At 46.2% G+C, this 25,343-nt stretch overlaps 1 protein-coding gene across 1 annotated transcript; it reads left to right on the top strand.

Moving 5' to 3' along the window:
- Positions 1 to 14,969: 14,969 nt before the first annotated feature.
- LOC107114298 (gastrula zinc finger protein XlCGF57.1-like) lies at positions 14,970 to 16,900 on the top strand (the record flags this gene model as incomplete). The annotated part of the gene is made up of 1 exon (XM_015415744.1): positions 14,970 to 16,900. A coding segment is annotated over exon 1 (1,905 nt), but the record flags the coding sequence as incomplete, so codon positions are not given.
- Between the last annotated feature and the right edge of the window lie 8,443 nt (positions 16,901 to 25,343).

Raw genomic sequence — 25,343 nt, 5'->3', positions numbered from 1 at the left:
ACGGTAAGTGAAAGAAACCTTCCGTTTACTCACAATCGGGCTGATATCTGGGTGGAAAGTTACATCTTGTGATCTAGGTCAGTTCTATAGCCGCGGTGAGAAAGAGATGGCCTTCCCCTCTCCTTGCAGTAAGGTTTGATGGACAAAGAAGCAGAAAAGAACAATAAAACTCCTATCTTTGCGCCTCTGAGCTCAGGAAATTGCTCTTAATGAGCCAGTCAGAGGGAAGCTTCTGGGACCCCTAACTGTGGACTCCAATTCCCAGGTGCAACAAGTCTTAAAGATACAGTGCAGTTTGACTAAACTACAGATGACGCTGACTGGGGGCAGCACACATATTAAATTATTTTTATTCATGCCACTGCATCTGGATCCAAGGGAGAAATCAAGCAGACCAAGAATGTGAAACAAGCAGATTGCACCAACATGGCCAACTAAATATTTTTATTATTATTATTTATTGGATTTTTATCCTGCCCTCCCCTTGACAGGCTCAGGGCGGGTTCCAACAATACAAAATACAATACAATTAGAATCATATGAATACAGCTTGTTGCCCCTGGTTTGGGGTCATGTTTACTACATTTCTCAGGACCTGCACTCACAATCACATCTAAAGTAAGGGAGCCTCTCTAAAGAAAGGTTCCCTTGCTCGAAAGCCAGTCGAATCCAACTCTAGGGTTGCGGTGCTCATCTCCGTTTCCAAGCCGAAGAGCCAGCGCTGTCCGAAGACATTTCCGTGGTCATGGGGCTGGCATGACTAAACACCAAGGCGCACAGAACGCTGTTACCTTCCCACCGAAGTGGTACCTATTTATCTACTTGCAATTTCTTGCTTTCGAACTGCTAGGTTGGCAGGAGCTGGAACTAGAGACGGGAGCTCACTCCGTCATGCGGCACCACTTAGGTCTTGAACTGCTGAACTACCAACCTTCCACAGCCTGCAGTTCAGCGTCTTAACCACTTGAGCCACCGCAGCTCTCTACTCCCCTCCATTTGCTGTTTGACACTGTATGCTCATCGTCCTGACAGGCATATCACTAGCATATCATAGAGAAGTCTTCCGTCTTCTGAGGAAAATATTTCACTTTCCCTTCCACTGCCACCTCCTGTGAATTGTGCTTCATATTCAATAACTCTTATTTTGTAGCCTCCACAAACTTTCTCTTTGGTCAATTTAAATGGGAAATGCCTTTTTAAAAAAAACCTCGACAACTTCTCAGATATCTTTAGAGTCCAGCGGCACCTTTAAGAACAACAAAATTTTATCCAGAGCATCAGCTTTTGTGTGGACGCACACTTTTTCAAGTACACTGCAATGGCAGATAAGGTTCAAACTTACAGACAGGGGCTGAACCTTACCTACCATTCTGATGTATTTGAAAAAGTGTGCGTGCCCAACGAAAGCTCATATCTTGAATAAACCTTTGCTGGCCTTAACGGTGCCACTAGACTCTAAATTTGTTCTACTGCTTCAGACCAACACGGCTGACCACCTGGATCTATTTTCAGATATAAGAACATAAGAGATGTCAATGTTGGATCAGGCCAAAGGCCCATCCAGTCCAACACTCTGTATCACACAGTGGCCAGAAATACCAGGTTCCATCAGGAGGTCCACCAGTGGGGCCAGGACATTAGAAGCCCTCCCACTGTTGACCTCCCCAAGCACCAAGATGACAGAGCATCACTTGCCCCAGAGCCCCTATCTATACCTTGTGGCTAATAGCCACTGATGGACCTCTGCTCCATATGCTTATCTAATTCCCTTTTGAAGCCGTCCATGCTTGTAGCCGCCACCACTTCCTGTGGCAGTGAATTCCAAGTGTTAATCACTCTTTGGGTGAAGAAGTACTTCCTTTTATCCGTTCTAACCCGACCGCTCAGCAATTTCATGGAGTGCCCACTTCTTGTATTGTGAGAAAGGGAGAAAAGTACCTCTTTCTCTACCTGCTCTTTCCCATGCATAATCTTATAAACCTCAATCATGTCACCCCTCAGTCGTCGTTTCTCCAAGCTAAAGAGCCCTAAGCACTTTAACCTTTCCTCATAGGGAAAGTGTTCCAACCCTTTTATCATCCGAGTTGCCCTTTTCTGCACTTTTCCCAAAGCTATAATATCCTTTTTAAGGTGTGGTGACCAGAATTGCACACAGTATTCCAAATGACACACAGTATTCCAAATGATATCTGCTGCTCTAGGAATCTGCAGAAATACCTTTACACTTCTCGGTGTGTGGAAACCTGGTTTTTGATTCGTATATATAAAATCCCTCAAGGCAGCACTTTTCAGGCTTTCGGTGCTTTAGTTTTTCCATCTCATCCTGCCTGCCAAGAAATCCTTAGCGGTGTGTCCTGAACAGGGTTGCAAAAAGCCACTGCTGGGTCTGCTTTCAAATCACCTGGACTCAACCCCAAAATCATATGAAAACAAATCACGTGAGTTGCCCAACTCCAGGGACCCTCCAGGTGACCAGCCACCCCCCCCTCAGAATTTTGTCTCCCTGCCACCCCCCTGGCAGTACTGGCAATGGCATCCTGTATGTCGCTTAGCATTCCGGAGCATGGCACAAGCTCACATCACAGATCGGCCACTCTTTGTTTAGCGCCAACAGTGCCTTGAATGACCAGAGTGTGTTCCCTTAGAAGACTCATAACAATACGTGTGGCTGCATAGCAGTCTATATATAATTATAGATGGGGAAATAGCTGTTATTATACTTGCACTTTCCCCCATTTATTCTGGGATTTTCTTGCTGCCAGTCCAGTCATGGGCACTTAAGGCAGCCTACCTCAATAAAACAACACATTTTGTATTTGGACTCTATTCATGGCCTGGCCTCAGAGATTATGGACGTAGTTGCGGCTAAAACCCATCCATTCTCAGTTAAGCAGCACACTACTCATACGGGCAGACACCTCATGGGAGGAAGGGAAGTTGCCCGACATTAACAGCTGAACTGGCTGTAAATTTGGTTTTTTTAAGGGTGGATCTGGGAGATTCATTCACATTCCGTTAATGATATGATAAGCTCATCATAAGCAAACTGTGGCCCCGGTCACACGGGAGGTTTTAGCCCGGAAGAGGGACGGATCGGGGGCGCAGCAAACGGGTGCGATCCCACCGCAACATCTGGGAATCGGTGTGCACCCGTTCCCGATCCGTCCCTTCAGAACGAAAATGCGGTGCAAAAAAGAACCTACTAACTGGTAGGAGTTACCTGAAGCACCGCAGCAAGCGTGGCCGTGAGATCGCCGGCGCGCTCGTCTGCAGGAGCAATCGAGGCTTCCAGCCGAACTGCGCACACGCACACATGTGCAGTTCAGCTGCCTCGCTCTCCTTTTAGTGGCTTCCCCCCGGCATCTGATCATGCCGGGGAGGAACTGCGCGGCGGCTCAGAGGATCTGTGTGATCCTGCCGCCGCGTGTCTCTTTTGGTGTGGCTTTGAAAAGCCGCACTTTGGCCCCGTGTCGCAGGGGCCTGTGTATGGGAAAGGCATTGCCGAACATTTGCCTCTTGATTAGCAGAGATTGCTTACACAGGGTTGGGGGGGGGAGGCAGAAAGCTGCTTCTAAGAATGTGTGTCTGATGAACACTGCAAAAAGCCAGGCCGCCTCTCACTGCAACTGTCATGCCACAAATACCAAGTATGGTAGGACTCCTATGAAGAGCCATGCATGCCAGTGTTCAGGTACATTACACAGTCTTTAGTCAGTACTCTGACCAAGTTCACCAATAACAGCAGTATATCCCAACCTTTTTGAGCCTATGGGCACATTTGGAATTCTGACACGGCATGGTGGGCTCAGCAACAAAATGGCTGCCACAAAATGGCTGCCTCAGGGGCAGAGCCAGCTGCAAAATGATTTCGACAGCTTAACCTCAGTAATGCAGGGCAGATCCTTGTGCTGTGGTGGCGGCAGCTGCCAAAGCAACACTAAAAAAAGATCTGCACAGCCAATCAAATCTCCAGTAGCCATTCAAACCATTGTCGGGCAAAAGCCCTACCTGGCCCAACCCACTTCCTGAAAACTCTTGGCAGGTGCCAGATAAGGTGTTGGCAGGTGCCATCGCACCCACAGGCAACATGTTGGGGACCCCTGAATAAGAGGGTTATACATTACTGGATTAAATACATTAAAAAAAAAAAGGAGGATTATACATGCATCTGTTTGCCAAGGGGAAACAAAGGAATACATGATCGATCTGGAACTGTTTTAAGATCACAGCTTTTTTGTCATTTTCATTTATCTCAATAATCCTGTTCCCATTATATCAGAAAATATATGCCTTCTTGGGACAGATTCAGCAGGCTCCTGTGCATGTCTTAAACTCTCTGTTCTCCAGCAGAATTTGAAATTAGGAGGATTAGGAGAGCCAGTTTGGTGTAGTGGTTAAGTGCGTGGACTCTAAGCTGAGAGAACCAGGTTTGATTCCCCAGTCCTCCACTTACAGCTGCTGGATGACCTTGGGGCAAGCCATAGTTCTGTCAGAGCTGTTCCCTCAAGGACAGTTCTGGAAAGAGCTCTCTCAGCCCCACCTACCTCACAGGGTGTCTGTTGTGGGGATGGGATGGGAAAGGAGTTTGTAAGCTTCTCTGAGACTCTGAGTGAAGGGCAGGTAGGAGACCTTGGGCCAGCCACACACTCTGAACCAGATCTGCATCTTAGGGTTGTTGTGAGGATAAAATGGAATACAGGAAAACCATGTCAACAGCTTTGGCTCCCCATTGGGGGAAAAGGCAGAATAGTGGCGGTTGCTACACTTTAAGGATCAGGCTGATTGTTCAAAGGAAGAGCATAAAGACCTAAATCCTCCTGATACAGAGTAGTTCTGCAAGGTTTTTCATACTCACTCAAAAAGCTTTAACAATATCACTGGCAGTAGTTTTTCCATTGACACAATCAATTATTTTAGTACAGAAAACTATCTTTACTTTCACAATTCCTATCATGTTATGTGACAAGGAAGTGTCTGAAAGTGACCGTTTCCCTTTTTCCAGTCAAGCAATTCATTATATCACTCTTGGATTTGAATAACCATATCAGTGAAGAATTGCCCAGCTAGCACAGTGCTAAAATGATCAGAATGCTAAATGAAAATGACAGGGACATGGGCAAAACACAAACCATTTATTCTGGTAAAAGACCAAATGATAGTTTTGCAGATACTGTGACTGGGAATTTAAATCATATTTCAGATGAGGAATACAATTCATTTTCATTAGAAATAACCAAGTCCTGAAGTGTGTTCAAAATCAACCCAAGACCTTTTTCTCCCTGCTTTTCAGCAGATGGTTGATTTTGATTGTTGAATTTTTTGTAATTAATGGACTTTAATGATTGGGGATGAATTTGATTATGGGTTTGCTCTGTCGACATCCGTACAGAAAAAGGTTTAGCATCAGCAGAGGAAATACCTCTCACTGTAATTTAAAGTAGTTAGCTAACTAAGCGGCTTGTAGATCAAATAGAGCCTGAACTCCCCCAACAGCTACAATGACCAGACTGAGGCTATCATACTGTATTTACATTATGAGATGGCAAGACTCACTGGAAAAGACAATAATGCTAGGAAAAGTTGACGGCAGCAAAAAGAGGAAGACCCAACATGAGATGGATTGATTCAATAAAGGAGGCCCCGGCCCTCAGTTGGCAAGACCTGAACAAGGTTGTTAATGAGATAGGACATTTTGGAGGTCATTAATTCATAGGGTTGCCATAACTCAGAACTGTCTTGATGGCACTTTGGTGTAGTGGTTAAATGCGCGGACTCTAATCTGAGAGAACCGGGTTTGATTCCCCACTCCTCCACCTGCACCTGGCTGGGTGACCTTGGGTAAGCCATAGTTCTGGCACAGCTGTCCTTGAAAAAGAGCAGTTTCTGTCAGAGCTCTCTCAGCCCCACCCACCTCACAGGGCATCTGTTGTGGGGAGGGGAAGGGAAAGGAGTTTGTAAGCTACTCTGGCCTGGTGTCCCATAGCAACAAAACAAAACAAAAAACTCACAAAAAAGAGGTATGATTTGGCAGGTGGTACCAGCCATGATTGGTGGTACATGCTGTAAATAGGGCTGCCAGATCCCCGGGGGGGGGGGTTGCCCGCTTTGGGGGCTCCCAATCCACTGGCCCAGATCCGGCCAGTGGGGGAACCCTACCTCCAAAGTTCCTGGACCGGGCCGACATGCCCGGTGCGATGAAATTACCCAGAGGTGATGTCATCATGCTGGGCACTTTGCTGGGGGGATGCTCTAGCATTCAGCCTGAAAAGTCTATGGTATCATAGAGTTTCTAGCCGAATGCTAGAGTGTCCCCCTGGTGATGTGTCGACTGCGGTGATGTCACTTCCGGGGGATGTCATCATGGTGCACGTGCTACACGCACACGCCAAAAGGTCCCAGGAGAAGAGCTTCTCCCCCCGCCAGAAAACCTGGCAACCCTAGCTATAAACTTGGCAGTGCAAGGTCTCTGCTCTGCACTGTTGGCGCAAAACCTATTTGTCCTAGCAGGGATCGTGGATAACTAGTCTACAGAAGGATTAGGCCAGATGCAAGGCAAGTAAATCAACTTCCGCCACCACAAGGAAATCAAACTCCACCACCATGGCTACTGTGCAGCCAACCATGTCTGATAGCTGAGAGAGTGGCCAGGCAATCAGATCGGAGGCTTGGCTCCAGTCAGGGCTTTTTTTGTAGAAAAAGTCCAGCAGGAACTCATTAGCATAATAGGCCACACCCAACCGCAGAAACTCATCAGCATATTAGGCCACACCCAGGACAGCACATCTCATTAGCCTATTAGGCCACACCCCCATGTTACCAGAAGTGTGGTCATCCAGCCACACCCACCTTTTGCTTCTTATTCTATTTACTTTGTTTATTGGCTTTTTTTGTAGCAGGAACTTCTTTGCATGTTAGGCCACACACCCCTAATGTAGCCAATCCTAACGAGTTTCTGCTGTTGGGTGTGGCCTATTATGCTGATTAGTTCCTGCTGGGCGTGGCCAACGTGGGAGCCAACCGGAACTCCGTTCCTGTGCGTTCCTGCCCAAAAATAGTCCTGGCTCCAGTGATTGAAGCTGTCAGACATGACGAGTTCATCCAGCAAATCTGTTCGTGGTGAAGTTTGTGGCCTCCCTAACCAAGTGGTCTAGGGCAAGCCAGGATTTTATTTCAGCTGCAGGCTCTAGTGTGCAATCTGGGGCTATTAACCCCAAGCTACCTCCCGACAGCATTGGATGGATGACCAAAATCAGGGCTTTTTTTGTAGAAAAAGCCCAGCAGGAACTCATTAGCATAATAAGCCATACCCAACAGCAGAAACTCATTAGCATATTAGGCCACACCCCTGATAGTACAGCTCATTGGCATATTAGGCCACACATCCCATGTTACCAGAAGTGTGGTCATCCAGCCACACCCACCTTTTGCTTCTTATTCTGTTTACCTTGTTTGTTGTCAAAACCCAGGGCTTTTTTTGTAGCAGGGACTCCTTTGCATGTTAGACCACACACCCCTAATGTTGCCAATTCCAATGAGTTTCTGCTGTTGGGTGTGGCCTGTTATGCTAATGAACTCCTGCTGGGCGTGGCCAATTCAGGAGCCAGCCAGAACTCCGTTCCTGTGCGTTCCTGCCCCAAAATAGCCCTGACCAAAATAATAGGCATGAAGCACTCAAAAAGCATGATATAAATGCTAAGCATTATCATTGTCCGTACTAATTTAGTTTCCTACTTTCCTGGTATTTTTCCATGTTCGGTGCTTCTTCTCTCCGGTAAGAACTTTCAGATCAGCACAACTAGCAAAAGGCACCCAAGATGCCAATTAAATCTGAACTAATCTCCTCAGCTGTGGGCATTACATTAACCCTTTGCGGCTCTGCTTGGACCGCCATGGCATTGTACTAGCATTTGCATTAAAATGAGCCAATTCTTTAATGCCGAAGCAAAACATCTAAATCTGACATGGCTCTTCCTACTCTGCAGTTATCAGCTCACTAAATCCCTTCCCTGCAGAAGGGAGATAAATAAGAGAGTTGGAGAAAAACAAAAAATAACGCAGGAAGAGGGCTCAGGAAGCTTAAACGCTATCTGGGCTGCATTCCTCGGTCCTAGGGTGGAAATCCTTCCATGTAAGACCTCAGGGTATAACCTCCAATAAACCCAAAAGCACTGTAAATAAGTGCTGTGCAGCTGTTTAACGTCTGCCCTCCCTGAAATCTTTGCAAAGAGAAAGGAGGGTGCAGAGAAAACGTAAGAGTAGAGAATCCAAGCTGGTGCTATTATCTTCCTTATTATCATTTGAATTTGTACAGTGCTTTGGAATTTCAAAGCACTTCGTAGACATTCACTTGTCTCCTTATTAAAAATGTGAAGGTCAGTTTGAGAGACGGGGGGGGGGCTTAGAGTTGCCAGCTTCCAGGTGGGGCCTGGAGATCTCCTGCTTTTACAACTGATCTCCAGCTGACAGAGGACAGCTTCCCTGGAGAAAATGGCTGCTTTGAACGGTGGACTCTGTGGCACTGTGCCCTGCTGAGGCCCCTCAACTCCCCAAACCCCGCCCTCTCCCGGATCCACCCCCAAAGTCTCCAGGTATTGCCAACCCAGGGCTGGCAACCCTAGGTGGGCCGCACAAGGGAGTTCACCATGCAGGTAAGATTTGGGACCTTCCCAATGTATAGGTCAGCTACTGTACTACACTGCTCAGGATAACCTGCTTTGATGGTATTTGGCACATATTGAGCCAAGATGGCCAAGTTCCTGCTGGTGGCAGGGGATCCGCTGCTGCCAGTGGGTACTTTCCACCATAGGTCATTTCGGGGGGGATCGCGGGGGATCACAGTTCCCCCGGGTGAGGTACAAGGGGGGCAGGGCACATGACGAAGCCCAGCCCCCGGCTTCCTTGCACTCCCGCCAGCCTTGCAGGTCCACCGCTGGGCCCCTCATGGGGCTCAGCAGTGGAGCTGCAAGGCCGGCGGCGGCCGGGACCGTTGGAGGCGGGGTGTGTGGCCTTATGACACACTTCCGGTGATGTCAGGGTGTGTGGCCTTATGACACACTTCCGGTGATGTCAGGGGGTATGGCATATGCTAATGAGTCCCCCTAGCTCTTTTTCTACGAAACGACCCCTGCTTTCCACCACTGCTCAGCTTGGTGGAGGAAGAATGATGGGAAACCGGTGTGTGTGTGTGTGTTTGTGTCAGGAGCATCCTTATGCACTGATGCCACTCTCTGTGCACCTGGAAGTGATGTGAGTGCCTCACTAGGGGACACTGGAGACGCTGTGGCATCTGGCAAAATTCTATGGTTAAACCATGGTGCTTTGCCCAAATGCCAGAGAGTCCCAGGTGAATGCTGACATCACTTCCGGTTGCACGGGGAGTGATCTGAGCACATTGATGGCTACCTCAGCACATCACAGACAACCCCCCCCCCCAAAAGCCCCAAGGCTGCTGGGGGGAACCTGGCAACCCATGGCATAAACATGTTAGTAACACAAATAAAAATCACGCATTAGAGCTTGGGTTCTAGGACTGCAAACTCTGGGTTGGGGAATTCGTGGAGATTTGGGGGTGGAGCCTGGAGGGGGTGGAGTTTAGGGAAGAAGAAGAGGAGGGGGAGGAGGAGATTGGATTTATACCCCACCTTTCACTCAGAGGCTCAGAGCGGCTTTCCCCCTCCCCACAACAGACAAACTGTGAGGTAGGCGGGGCTGAGAGAGCTCTTTCCAGCACTGTCCTTGAGAGAACAGGAGGCCGGACCAACTAGGCAGACGCAGCAGGCCGGAGCCTGACTTGGACGGAGGCCGCTGTGAGCATGCGTGGAAGCACAAAGTGGTCCGGGCGTGGAGATGGAATTTGCGACAGCCGGAAAAAGTGGAACTGCGAAGACCTGCGCCAGAGAAGGGTCGCTGCCGGACTGTCCCCTCGCAAGAAGATCTGCTACAACAGAGTAAGGGTGCCTGGTAGGCTTCTCACCGTCCCTACAAATATGTGGCCCTAGATTAGGATTGTATGAATTAGAATTGTAAGCCGCTCAGAGCCCCTAGGGGGTGAGCGGGATAGAAGCCGAAGGATTTTTTTTTTAAAAAAAAACAGCTCTGACAGAACTATGGCTTGCCCAAGGTCATCCAGCAGCTGCAAGTGGAGGAGTGGGGAATCAAACCTGGTTCTCCCAGATTAGAGTCCATGCACTTAACCACTACACCAAACTGGCTTCCTGGAGAGGGAGGCATAAGGCCATAGAGTCCATCCTTCAAAGCATCCATTTTCTCCAGGGGAACTGATCACTGCAGTCTAGAGATCAGTTGCACCACCAGGAGATCTCTGGGCCCCACCTTGAGGTTGGGAATCCTATCCCGGAAATGAATATTTACATCAGAAATGCTGGGAATCTATATATACAAGAGCCATGTGCAATGAAGGATGTAGAAAAAAGTAGAATTGTGCTAGACTGAATTAATCAACTGACTGGATCTAACCCCTTGTCTGTAGGTGGCCTGGTTTTATAGCTTTTGTCACCCATTTGGGTGCTGGCCCATTTTGCTAGTAGACATGGTGGTTGTTGACCCATTTCTTAAGATATTATCTAAGAAATCCCCCCCCCCTCTACTCGGCTAACCTTTTCCGCTTTAATCTTTCCATATCAGAGGACTCATTGCACACATAGAAGTACTTCACTTACAGTGCTTCCCTAAACATGGTTACCCCCATTGACCGATGAATTCATAAGAGTGGAACTCTGGCACTTAGAGCGACACTCTAAGCCTGTCAGAGGCCTGCCCATTTCAACAGGAATGAAAAGCCCATTTTGGAAAGGCTTGCAAGCTCTAAGTCTCATCTAGTAATTATTCCATATTTCTCGACTCTGGATTCTTCTGGGGCACCGGTTTTATTTCCTGACTGCACTGAATAAATTATTGAACGGCATTTTTACTGTGTTATCGAAGCCTTTCCATTGCTTCATGCAATTACAGTTTTTACTTTAGAGAAGTTAAATTTTCCAATTTCTTTCTGGACAGTGATTGTTCCCTGGGATGTATTTGAAGACTTTTTTTTCTACCACAGGGGGAAGAAACTTTTTTAAAAGTGTGGGTCATTATAGATAAGAGAATTCCTTCTTATTGCTTGGATGTGTTGCTGGCTGCCTTGAATTAACTGCTGCCGTACAATGTCTACGATCCAAAAAAACCTAAAGAGAATGATTAAAGAATGACTGAAGAGAACCTCTGCATCCAAAGGCAGTCAACCTCTGAATATCAACCTCTAACTATGAGTGCCAAAAAGTGACATCAGAGGAAGGCCTTGACCTCTCTGCCCATTTGTTGGCTCTCCAGGGCAAGTGGTTGGCCAATGTGTGAAACAGGAAGCGAGACTACATGAATCACGGGTCTGACCCAGCAGGACTCTTCTTCTGTTCTTTGGTAACTCTATAGCTTGTTTCATAGGGCTTTGGATTTGTGTTTCTCAGACACAGCCCCCTCCATTCCTCCTATTCAATATGGTAAACTATTTTTTCAAACTAAGGTGATACATACAAGAAGCTGCCTTTGGTCCATCGAGGTCAGTACTGTCTACTCATGCTGGAAGCAGTTCTCCAGGCTCTCTGGTGGGGGTCTTTCACATCACATCCTGCCTCTTCCTTTCAGCTGAAGATTCTGGGGATTGAACCTAGACCCATCTGCGTGTCAAGCAGCTGCTTTACCACTGAGTCATGGCCCCTCGGGGGTGGGGGACAACTGCACATGAAGTTGCTTTATACTGTGGTGGCTCAAGTGGTTAAGATGCTGAACTGCAGATCGGAAGGTCAGTAGTTCAGCAGTTCAAGACCCGAGTGCCGTGTGATGGAGTGAGCTCCCGTCTCTGCCCCCAGCTTCTGCTAACCTAGCAGTTCGAAAGGAAGGAATTGCAAGTAGATAAATAGGTACTGCTTCGGTGGGTAGGAAACAGTGTTCTGTGCGCCTCGGTGTCTAGTCATGCCGGCCACATGACCACGGAAATGTCTTCGGACAGCGCTGGCTCTTCAGTTTGGAAACGGAGATGAGCACCACATCCCTAGAGTCGAATTTGACAGGCTTTCAAGCAAGGGAAACCTTTACCTTTACTTACTTTTGGTACATCAGGTTCAGTACTGTAGACTGGCAGCAACTCTCTCAGGTCTCAGGCAGGAGTCTATCACATCACCTGCTGCCTGGTCCTCTTAACCTGGCGGAACATGCTCCCACCCAAAATCAGGCGCCCCCTGCGGGACCTTTTACAGTTCCACGGGGCCTGTAAAGTGGAGCTGTTCCGCCAGGCTTTCGGTTAAGGGGGCGGACGTACAACCATTTTGGCCTCCCCTGATCATGGCCCCTGAGCTCTCTCGTGGGATAGGGTGGGGTATAAAATAAAACAACAACAACATCTGGAGATGCTGTGGACTGAACCTGGGACCTTCTACGTGGAAAGCAGAGGCTCTACCACTGAGCCATAGCCCCTCTCCACTGTCAAGTGGGGATACGACAAAAGGCAGACTGTCCACTGTTTGCAGAAAGCAAGACATTTTTTTTACTGGGCATGCTCAGGATCCAGAAACATATTAGATCCTGGCCAACTTGTTCTGGCATCAGGGCAAAATTCAGTCCAAATCCTTTTCAACTCCTGATCTGATCCACTTTTATCTGGAAAGGACTACCACTGAGTTCAGTGGCGTTTACTCCCAAGTAAGTGTGTCGGAAGATCACAGAGCTGTCCATGCAGGAAAACGTGGCTCAATAGACTTTTTGTTCATTTAGTGCCAGCCACCGTATAGAGCAGTATGGGAACAGGTGAACAGGGCATGATTCAGACAAGTTAAAAATATTTCAGTGGCGCTGATTTCAGTGGGAACAATTTTCACGGGAGGAATTGTAGTGTACTGGCAAGTCGAATGAAATAACTGAAAGGTAAGTTAGAAAGCAAAAGCGGGGCCAAAATCTAAAATAAAATTTGAACTAGTTGTACACAAAGATACATGTATTTATCACAAAGAGATTTAAAAGCATATCAGGGCCCAACACAAGCCTCAAATATAGTAAAAAATAATAGGTGTCCAAGAAAAAACAATAGTGGCCTGGTAAGTAGCACAGATTAGGAAAGGGAAGGTCGGGATTCAAATCATGCTCAACCACAAAGCCCCACTGAGTGACCTCAGGCCAGTCTTTCTCTCCCCCCCCCACCCCACAGGCTTGTGATGGGAGGGAGGGCAGAACCACATACACTCTCCTGAGCTTCTTGAAGAAAGTCTGCAATAAAAAATTGTGGTAGAAACTTAAGTACTACTCACTTATCCTGCAATAGATACCAGATAAAAATGCTCTGCTTTGGTTGAACCATGCCTACAATGAAAGCATGTATAGCCTGGAGAAGAGACAACTCAGAGGGTGATATGATAACCATCTTCAAGTACTTGGACTGTCATATACGTGGAGTTTTTTTCTGTTGTCCCAGAAGGGTGGACCAGAACCTATAGGTTGAAATTAAATCAGAAGAGTTTTCGGCTAAACATTAGGAAGAACTTCTTGACAGTTAGAGCAGTTCCTCAATGGAACGCGCTTCCTCCGGAGGTGGTGGCCTCTCCTTCTTTGGACATTTTTAAACAGAGGCTAGGTGGCTATCTGACAGCAATACTGATTCTGTGACTTAGGTGGATTATGAGAGGGGAGGGCACGAAGGGTTGCATCAGTGCTTAGTTCTTGTGGCCCTTTCTTAGACGCCCAGGGAAATGCTGATTGCCACTTTGGGGTCTGGAAGCAATTTTTCTCTAGGCCAGTTTGGCCAGAAATCCAGGAGGTTTTTTGGCCATCCTCTGGGCATGGAACGGGTCACTGGGGGTTTGTGGGGGCAGGTATTTGTACATTTCCTGCATTGTTCAGGGGGGTGAAGGTCCCTTCCAACTCTATGATTCTGTATAAGAATGATCTCTCTCTCTCTCTCTCTCTGTCTGTCTGTGTGTGTGTGTGTGTGAAAGAAGCCAGAAGTATAAGAGAGACTACGGTGGAGGCAGACAATGGCCTCACATCCGAAGAAAGGCTAGAGGGTTCCTCAAGAGTATCCCAAGAGCATATTTCCTTCCCAAATGAGCTGGCTGAGAGTGAGTATCCATTACGGTTACGTCAAGGTAACAAGCAAGGAAGAGCCATCCAAGATTTCTGATTCACTTCTGAGGAACATTTGGTTTGGTACAATCATATAGCCTGCTAAGTAAGAAGGGACCAAGGCCTTCTGGGGTCCTGAAATCTGGAGTCTCCAAAACTCTTTTTGGGCAAGAGCTCAGTTGTGGCTCTTTAGGGGGTGAGGTATCCTTAAATTCTAGATACTCTGGGGAAAGGTGGAGGGGTGGGGAAGATAAGCACTTTAGAATGGTTTCATAGTTTTAATTTGTTTTTTTAAGTTTTAAACCGCCCTGAGCCTGCCTTGGCAGGGAGGGCGGGGTTGCAATCTAATAAAATAAATAAAGTGCTGTCAGTCCTTTCCTACTGCAGTCACATAGATGGCCTTTGGGCCCTACCAGTCTTTCCAGGCGCTAAGAGGATCTCTCTATTTCTTCCAGCAGACGATGATCAGAGGATTGAGGAGGGTGAAGAAATTCCTCTGCTAATGCCAGATAGAGTTAAAAATGAAGACCTGAAAGAAAATGATAGAAATCGAGGCAGATCTCAGAGAAAGAAAGGGGGCCATATGACTGAGAAGCGAGGTGGAAGAAGGTGTAAAGTACATTTTCCAAATCACAGGATAATGAAGGCAACTAAATACATTCAGTGTAGAAAGTACTTCAGAAATACTTCAGAAATCAATCACAGCTGCTTGTGCATCAAAGAATACACAGAGGGGATAAACCTTTTGCATGCTCATAGTACAGAAAGAAATTCAGTCAGAGTTGCACTGTTTGATGACACCAAAGATACCCACACAGGGGAGAAACCTCTTGAATGCTCAAAGTGTGGAAAGAGATTCAGGTTGAGTGGTAATCTTCAAAAGCATATGGCAACCCACACAGGGGGAAAAGCTCTTCAATATTCAGTATGTGGAAAGAGACTCGGTGAGGGGGCGAATCTTCACGAACATCAGAGAACCCACAAAGAGGAGAAACATTTTGAATGCTCAGTGTGTGGAAAGAGTTTCAGTCATAGTGGCTCTCTTCACCTGCACCAAAGAACACACACAGGAGAGAAACCTTTTGAATGCTCAGAGTGTGGAAAGAGATTCAGTCAGAGTGGGCATCTTCAAAAGCACAAGAGAACCCACACAGGGGAGAAACCATTTGAATGCTCAGAGTGTGGAAAGAGATTCAGTCAGAGTGGGCATCTTCAAAAGCACAAGAGAACCCACACAGGGGAGAAACCATTTGAATGCTCAGAGTGTGGAAAGAGATTCAGTCAGAGTGGGCATCTTCAAAAGCACAAGAGAACCCACACAGGGGAGAAACCATTTGAATGCTCAGAGTGTGGAAAGAGATTCAGTCAGAGTGGGCATCTTCAAAAGCACAAGAGAACCCACACAGGGGAGAAACCATTTGAATGCTCAGAGTGTGGAAAGAGATTCAGTCAGAGTGGGCATCTTCAAAAGCACAAGAGAACCCACACAGGGGAGAAACCATTTGAATGCTCAGAGTGTGGAAAGAGATTTGGTGAGAGTTGGACTCTTCACAACCATCAGACAACCCACACAGGGGAGAAACCTTTTGAATGCTCAGAGTGTGGAAAGAGATTCAGTCAGAGTAGCAGTCTTCAATATCATCGAAGAACCCACACAGGGGAGAAACCATTTGAATGTTCAGAGTGTGGAAAGAGATTCAGTAAGAATGGCAGTCTTCAATATCATCGAAGAACCCACACAGGGGAGAAACCATTTGAATGTTCAGAGTGTGGAAAGAGATTCAGTAAGAATGGCAGTCTTCAATATCATCGAAGAACCCACACAGGGGAGAAACCATTTGAATGTTCAGAGTGTGGAAAGAGATTCAGTAAGAATGGCAGTCTTCAATATCATCGAAGAACCCACACAGGGGAGAAACCATTTGAATGTTCAGAGTGTGGAAAGAGATTCAGTAAGAATGGCAGTCTTCAATATCATCGAAGAACCCACACAGGGGAGAAACCATTTGAATGTTCAGAGTGTGGAAAGAGATTCAGTAAGAATGGCAGTCTTCAATATCATCGAAGAACCCACACAGGGGAGAAACCATTTGAATGTTCAGAGTGTGGAAAGAGATTCAGTAAGAATGGCAGTCTTCAATATCATCGAAGAACCCACACAGGGGAGAAACCATTTGAATGTTCAGAGTGTGGAAAGAGATTCAGTAAGAATGGCAGTCTTCAATATCATCGAAGAACCCACACAGGGGAGAAACCATTTGAATGTTCAGAGTGTGGAAAGAGATTCAGTAAGAATGGCAGTCTTCAATATCATCGAAGAACCCACACAGGGGAGAAACCATTTGAATGTTCAGAGTGTGGAAAGAGATTCAGTAAGAATGGCAGTCTTCAATATCATCGAAGAACCCACACAAGGGAGAAAGCATTTGAATACTCAGAGTGTGGAAAGAGATTCAGTCAGAGTGGCACTCTTCAAAAGGATCTGACAACCCAAACAGGAGAGAAACCTTTTGAATGCTCAGTGTGTGGAAAGAGATTCAGTCTGCGTGGCAATCTTCACCAACATCAGAGAACCCACACAGGGGAGAAGGCTTTTGAATGCTCTGAGTGTGGAAAGAGATTCAGTCGGAGTGGCAATCTTCAACAGCACCAAAGAACCCACACAGGGGAGAAACCTTTTGAATGCTCAGAGTGTGGAAAGAGATTCAGTCACAGTGGCAATCTTCTACTGCATCAGAGAACCCACACAGGGGAGAAACCTTTTGAATGCTCAGAGTGTGGAAAGAGATTCAGTCAGAGTGGCAGTCTTCAACAGCATCTGACAACCCACACTGGGGACAAACCTTTGAATGCTCAGTGTATGGAAAGTTATTCTGTTTGAGTTTCCATCCTTAACAGGACCTACGAACCTACATGGAAGAAACATTTTGAGTGCTCAGTATGTGAAGAGATTGAGTAACAGTGGCAGTCTGCAATGGTATTAGAGAACCCACATGCTCAGAGTGTAGAGTTTCACTCACAATAGAGATAGATCAAGATTGGGTAGTCATGGTAGTCCTGAGAAACAAATCCAATTTTCATGTTCTTCAGAAATTCATACAAGAGTGAAACATTCCTATAAGCTGGTTCTGAAGAGGGCCTTCTTCAGACACCTAGGTTTTGGAGGTTCAGAAAGGCTCAGAAAGTAGTTACACAAAGGAGGGCCTTTTTAGTGATTGCTTTCTCTGTGAAACTTGCTGCTTCAGGTTATCTACCGATCTTAACTCTTTCTGACATCTACAAAACTGGGAAAAACATTTCCTTTCCGAAATCCTGTGAGGAAATAGACAAGTTGAGGGTAACAGATATCTACAGCCTCTCTGCTTCTGGCATAAACATAGTGTGACCAGCCAGCATCTTTAATTCATGAACATTTTTATCTGACAATCAGTTCTAGAGAGTCCTCATACAACCCTAATATCTCCCCAGTCCAGCCTGATGTGAGCTTTTTTGCGTGTCATCACCTTGAAGCCCCAAAATTTCTGGCAATAGGATTCTTTTGGGTTGAAAGGAAAAACCTTGTCCTCCATCCCAACAACACAGTAAATTCTAAGGGGCTAGACCCCACAACATCATCTAATATTGTGGAAATGGGCTGGTATCTGTGGAGTTGGCAGGGGAACCTTGTGGAACACAAATCCCCCAATCCCAATTGTCCTCCCCACCCACCCCCAGATTGTCTCAAAGAGAATCAGGAAGGAGAGGTAAAATTCTCTCTTCCTGCTCTGACACACACACCCCGCCCACCAACTCCATGAGCCAGAAATGACCTGGAGTAATCTCTGGGCCAAAACTTAATCCCAATTTCTGACTCCTCAGAGGTCCACTTGAATTCTTCCTTGGAGAGCATGTCTTTATTCAGCAGGCTGAGAAATTTCATCTCACTAATTTAGAGATGTCTCTGCATTCGGGCTGCTAACAGGCCTGAAGCGGGGAGGGAATCCTGCCTCTTTCTCAGAGGCTTTGTGTGTGGAAATGGGCATCTGAAGAGATAAATAACATCCCATAAAGCTCCTGTTAAAGGGAGAGAACACTTTTTTTTCCCTTCAGGTAGTTGGCAACCCTAGATTAAGTATTTCTTTATGAATCGGAGAAAACGAAATTCAGCTAAGGAAGGGTCATATCTCATTAAAGAGATTTTTTTATATAAATGTTTTTTATAATTTTTTACACACTTAAAGACAAAGAAACAAACAATGAGACCAATAGTAGCTTCATCATGTCTCTTAAATCACCCCAATAACAGAGTCGGACTCGACTGTCCGACTGAACAACAACAAAAATATTTAACAATCTAACCTTTTATATTTCTGTTCTATAAATCTAACTATATATATAAATAGATATCTTGAAATTACCTAATCACTTCAATCTATAAATTCCATTTCATTTCTAATAATAATCAAAAGCAAGTTTTCTCCTGTGTAAACTTTTTATACTAACCCTTTATAGACAAATGTTAATCTAATCATTATAGTGTTTTTATACGTACATTCTATAGGAGTCTCTATAATTATGTTTTCTCTGAACATTCTCCTCTAAACAACTTTATTCATGTGAGCCATTATAACCTGTACTTATAATCTGTATATTTTTTTCCCTTATTTCATCAGAAGCTAATATGTCATGTGTTTATAATGCTTTTCAACAAGTCTCCCAATCCTTTCAAATTAATTATAAACTATAGTTTAAAAATACCTATTACACCAAATGTAAGTTCAATTTATAATTGGCGATACAGTTTTCCCCAACCCATATGTTCCCCAACGAGCACTACGGTCCAGGACTAAACATCTCCTGGTGGTTCCAGGTCTCAAGGAGGCCAGATTAGCGGCGGCTAGGGCTAGGGCTTTTTCGGTGGCGGCTCCTACCTGGTGGAATGAGCTCCCAGAGGAGATCCGACACCCTGCGGGACCTTGCACAGTTCCACAGGGCCTGTAAGACGGAGCTCTTCCACCAGGCATTTGAGTAGGAGCCGCCACGAATGTTACCTTCTGTCTACGACTCTTATTATCTGTCCTAGCCCTTCTTTACCAACTCACCGTGAGCACTAAAATGGTGGTACTGCGTGGAGCTGTAGCCACTAAGGATACCATCCTGATGGCGTCATCTGTTCCCTTGTTAGGTATTGTGGTGAGCACTTATGTTGTATTGAATGTTTTTAAAATGCAGTTTTAATGTTTTATGTATTGGGCATTGGCCCCATCTGTATGCCGCCCTGAGCCCGTTCGTGGGGAGGGCAAGTTATAAATTTAAATAAATAAATAAACCCAAAAGCACAAATTCGCGAAGTCTTATTTGAAAAACTTTGTTCTTTTCTTCTTTTTATACTTCCATTTTTTCAATAACATCATCCCGCCTGTATTTTTCTTTATTATATGTATAGGGGGTCTCTTTTAGTAATTGTCTTCTCAGCTCAAGCTTTAAAGTGGTTAAAGCTTGTAATATTTCTGTTTCATCTTCTTTTTGAAATATAATTTGATGGGTTCCAAGATTTGTCAGTCTTTTAGTAGTTCTGTTGTTATTAGCTTCTGTTTCATCTCCTCTCTGTAGTATAGGTTGGCAGAGTCCATGGTTTAGCAGCTTGATGTGCTGACAAACTTTTCCTTTATAAGTTTTTGTCTCTTCCAGTTGCTCATGATATTCCCCTACAATTTGGATAGTTGGTTGGTAGCCTTTTCCGTCTTCTAGCAATAATGCAGCCTGATTATCTACTGCAGTCAGGGGTCATTTCCTGCAGGAGCGCACAGGAGCAGAGCTCTGGAAGTAAAGAGCCCAGGGGGCAGGCACATGCAACAAGCCCCACCCCCTGCTCCCAGCAGCCCTCAGTCAGAGCAAGAAGCAGCCAGGTAAATTGCAGAGCCCCCCCGGCCCCCGGGTCCAAAACAGTCCAGTGGCACCTTTAAGACCAAGTTTTATTCAGGTGCAAGCTCTCCCTCCTCTGTGAGAGCAGATCTGCATGTTCCCCCCTCCAATAGCTAGCAATCCAAAACAGTCCAGTGGAGCCTGAGCGGTGAGTGTTGCCTTCTGACACACTTCCGGTGATGTCAGGGTGTGTGGCATATGCAAATAAGTTACGCTAATGAGTTATGCTAATGAGCTCCTGTACCTCTTTTTCTACGAAGTGACCCCTGACTGCAGTTACTAGTGCATCCCCCAAGTCCAAAGAAAGATTATAAATCATTCTGTCCCAAATCTCCTCACGTGTAAATTGGAGCTGATTGCTTTCTGAGGGGCTCCTCGAAGACATGTCCTCCAGCGTTTTACTTTCTAAATCCATTTTTTACGACTATTACAAAGGTTTCAGCAAAGCCCACAGTCACAGCTCTTTAGGTATGCAAAAGGGGTCTGTTCCCAGCACTAATGCATGACGTCATCAGAAATCGACGCACAGTAAGAGAATCAAATTCCAAATAACGCTCTTTCGTGATTTCTTTTTTTTAAAAAAAAAGGAGTTCGACAGTACTTTTATATAAGCTCAGACAGGAGTCTCTTTTTGTCCCAATGTAAAACTCGCTCAGATTTCTTTATGTAAATCGGCCTCTGTGGGGGAAGAGGGGGGGGGGTTCTTTCCCGATTCCTTTTGAGATTCAAAGAGACTTGAGCGGCAAGGCAAGCGCTTCTTCTGTGTTACGTTCACAGGTACTTACAGCATAATGGTATAGTAGCTTCACCGATAACGGGTGAGTTCCAAGGTGTCCACAGCTGAGAATGATGGCTGCCATAATCGTACTCTTCGTTCTTTGCTTCAGGACATTCCAGGTCTACGCCCACCTTTGCTGAAAAAGCGCCCGGATCGAGTCCTATGCGCCAGTCGTTCCTCCAGAAGGTCTGGTGGAGCTTCAGGCACTCCTGAAAACTCCTCTAAATAGAACAAAGAGCCAGTGACCCCCAGGAGAACTCAAGAGTGTCGACTGTGTTGCTGTGCGGCTAGCCCCGTCCCCCCTCGAGATTATTATTTGTATCAGGTATGTGGCAGAATGGGCCTCCTCCAGCCTCCAGCCTGCCCTCCAAGGTTTTCCCAACACCTGGAGATATATCTCTCTCTCAGGTAACCCGCCACCACTACCTGACTTTTATACGAATTGCCTGCTGGGAGGGACAGGACTCCCAGCTTCCCTTTGAAGTTCTATGGCCTTGCCCCTGTGTCTCCTGCTGCCCATCGTCTGGTCACCAAGGAGACAGTTTACTTCGTTGTGCACCCGTGAAGGAATAGCCGCTAGCCAACTGCCGGCCTTCCCCCGGCACTCCTTTTAAAATAGCATGTCCAAGACAGTGGAGGTCTGTGTGGTACAGAGAACCACTACCAGCATCAAAAGTTATACAGTATTTTTTTAAAATGTTCAGAAGCATACATTTAGCACAGGGACAGATTGAGCAAGGGATCCACAAGAAATGAGTAAAATGTCCTTCCCTCTATACATGCTCTGTCCTCTGTCCTTCCTTTTATACATGCCCTATCATATGTTAAAATATACGGCAGACTCCTTAGCTTAGGAAATTACAGATCTCTACAGAGTTACCATTACCTTGAAGTTTCCTTCAGCTCTCCTAGGCCAGCATATGGTCAATAGCTGCCTCTGCCAGACCACAGTTAAGAGTTCTGTCTGCTCTGGTGGACTTTGCACCCAAGAGTCCTTACTCCCTTAAATTTTATCACCTCTCTTTTCTCCACCACTGACCAGGTCAGGCTGGGTCAGAGATGATTTTCCTTAAGACTCCAGATTTTCCTTGCTGAAGTCTCTCTGGTATTTTATTCCTCCAAATCTCTGTTCCCTACTGGGGGGGGGGGACAGGACTAGACCCTCCTATTTTCTCTAGGTAGACCTATTAGCATTTCTTAACAGGTAACTGAGGTGAGCCTGGAAAGCCATTGACTGACTTCCTTCTCCCTGCCTTTTCTCTGCTCAGAGAGGGGGAAAAAACTTTTAAAACTCAAGAGTGAAGGTTTTGCTCATTTCAAACCTCCAAATAAAAATAATAATTTCTTCACAAGGTACATCAGACTCTGTCTTTCCTTGAATGTGCTTTGTGGATTTTTTTAATGAGGTGGGCTTCATTAAATGTGTCCAAAGCTAGTGTGGCATGTCTTTTTTCAACTGTGTATAGAGTTCTAAATAAGAAATCTTCTTGCAGAGGCTTGAGACTCGCACCTGGGGACACGGCCCAACACAGTTTGCGTCCATCAATGATGTGGGTCAGTTAAGTTCAAGAGCCAGAGTACTGAATTACGACTTGGTGGGTCTGGGTTCAAATCCACCATAGGTTTGGAAGATCTTTGGATGCCATTTAGCTTGTCACATTTTTAGGCTAACAGCCCTTGCAAGATGTTTACAAGGATTAAATATTTTTGTGGGGGGGCCTTTTTCGAAGAGGTGTGTTTGGTAGGTGCGGAAATCTCAAGACTTCTGTATCTGTTTCCAAGTGGGGACCAGCAAGGACGTATTTTTTTTTTAAAAAAAATAATTTTAATCTTATGAGATGCATCTCATTTCCCCCTCCCTCTCTATTTCATATTTCCCTTTCCTGAAAGGTCCCATAGTGCCTCCTCGTTTCATGCTTCTCCCCACCCCACAGCCAATCTGTATTTTCCTGCCCCTTTTTCAGTTTTCCCTTTCTTCCCCTCCAGCATCCTCTACCTAGGAAATCCATAGCCCAGTTCTGTGAAGGTGGCCACTGGACCAGGCCAAACTGCATGGTAGGGAGCCCTCAAGGACTTGGGAGGGGCACCTCACTTTCCCCTCTGTCCCCATCTCTTATTTCCCATTTCCCTCCCCTGGGCAACCCCCATATCCTCTCCACTTCCCCTGCCTCCTTCTCTCCTCAGCCATTCACCACCCTGCCTTTTATCTGCTCTCATCTTCAGCAATGTTTATTGTTTATTTACTTTATTTATATCCCGGCTTTCTTCACAGTGGGGACCAAAGGAACGTGCATCCTTCTCCTCTGCTCCTTTTTATCCTCACAACAACCCTGTGAAGTAGGTTACACTGAAAGTATGTGACTGGCCCCAAATCACCCAGTGAGCTTCCACAGCAAGATGGGGATTCATACCTGAGCCTCTGAGACCATCCTCTGAAGCTCTAACCAGTATACCCTATTCTGACTTTCATAGGGTGGCTGCTGTTGAACAGGACCCAGCAGTCAGTCCTAGGTCCAAACTGGAGCAGTCAGTCTCCAGCAGTCAGTCTCCAGTCCAAACTGGAGAGCCAGTTTGGTGTAGTGGTTAAGTGTGCGGACTCTGATCTGGGAGAACCGGGTTTGATTCCCCACTCCTCCACTTGCACCTGCTGATGTGACCTTGGGTCAGTCACAAGCTCTGGCACAGCTGTTCCTGAAAGAGCAGTTTGTGTCAGAGTTCTCTCAGCCCCACCCACCTCACAGGGTGTCTGTTGCGGGGAGGGGAAGGAGTTTGTAAGCCGCTCTGAGACTCCAAGTGAAGGGCGGGGTATAAATCCAATCTCTTCTCTTCTTCTTCTAGGTGAGTCATACAGATCAGGTGGTATGAAGTCACCCAGGGGTTGCTGCGAGGCCTAGGGTTGCCAACTTCCAGGTGGAAATCTCCCAGAAGTACAACTGAGCACTAGACAACAGAGATCAGTTCCCCTGGAGAAAATGGCTGCTTTGGAGGGTGGCTCCTATGGCATTATGAATCCTAAATCGATGTTGGGTTAGGCTGTGGGAGATTGGCTAAAAGCAAACAAACTGGACCTAATCCATGAAAAGACAGGGTCAGTGGTAGATGGGAAGGTGGAGATCTTGAATGACACTATGCTTTCCACTTTTGTTGGGAGTTTGGCTGACCCTTGCTGATTTAGTTAGGAGCCTCAGAGTTATATCTGATCCAGCAATACTGCTGTAGAAGCAAGTTAACCCTTCTCCAAATAGTGCGTTCTCCGAACATAGCCTAGGCCATAAGGTGGCCCCTTACCTTGATATGGCTGATCTGGCCACCTGCATCTACATCATGGTGAAATCCAGACTAGACTACTATAATCCATAGGGGCGTGCAAGGCAAAAATATTTGGTATTATTTGGATTCGGGGTTTTAGGACCCGAATATATTTGGTAAACCCAAATATTCCTGAATACAAATATCGGTATTGCATTGATATTTGGGAAAATATTTGGGATTCCTGAATATATTCAGTGTGGCCCTAGCAAGGAAATATAAATCCCCATGTAAACCGCTCAGAGCCCCCAGGGATGGAGCAGTATAGAAATTGAAATAATATAATAAATAAATAAATATTCAGCCTCACTATACTCTATGGGGCCATTACAGTCAATGGAAAACCCCATAGGATATATTCAGTGGGCTGGGGGGGAAGGGGATTTGAGGGAGAGGCATCAGATTTGCAGTGTACCTGCCAGAGCCTCTCCCCAAAAAAACCCCCAAGTTCCAAAAGGATTGGACCACGGGGTCCAATTCCATGGGCACCCAAATTGGGTGCCCCCATCCGACATTATTTCCAAAGGTGGGAAAGAATTGGCAAGGCAGGCAAAGCCAGCAGTCAGATTCTCCCAGAAAATCTCTGCAGTGGAAAGTGAAGTGTGGGGAGGGGGTGTGTTTTCAAGGCCAGAAGCAGAACCAGTGCAATATGCCCAGCAGAACCAGTGCCACTGTGGCCGTGCTGGTCAGGACTAATGTCAAATCTGAGAATCTCTGAATTACAATCTGGAGTGAGGATTTACAGCAATTTAAGGAAATTGCTGCAGTGGCTCAAGTGGTTAAGACGCTGAACTGCAGGCTGTGGAAGGTCAGTAGTTCAGCAGTTCGAGACCCGGGTGCCGCATGATGGAGTGAGCTCCCGTCTCTAGTTCCAGCTCCTGCCAACCTAACAGTTCGAAAGCAAGAAATTGCAAGTAGATAAATAGGTACCACTTCGGTGGGAAGGGAACAACGTTCCGTGCTCCTTGGTGTTTAGTCATGCCGGCCACATGACCACGGAAACGTCTTCGGACAGCGCTGGCTCTTCGGCTTTGAAACGGAGATGAGCACCGCAACCCTAGAGTCGGATTCGACTGGCTTTCGAGCAAGGGAACCTTTACCTTTACCGTTTAAGGAAATTGACGAACGTTGTAGGCCATATGTAACTTTATATCAAATAAAGCGACGGAGGAGCAGCGGCGTTGGTAACAAACTCCTCCAAGTGTTTATCGTCTGTTTTATCTGAGAAGCTCATGGCTGTTTA

Source organism: Gekko japonicus, unplaced genomic scaffold, assembly GCF_001447785.1.
Source record: "Gekko japonicus isolate JY-2015 unplaced genomic scaffold, Gekko_japonicus_V1.1 scaffold5500, whole genome shotgun sequence".
Lineage (NCBI taxonomy): Eukaryota > Metazoa > Chordata > Lepidosauria > Squamata > Gekkonidae > Gekko > Gekko japonicus.
Note: the sequence above shows the minus strand (reverse complement) of the source record. Positions and strands in the feature narration are given on the sequence as shown.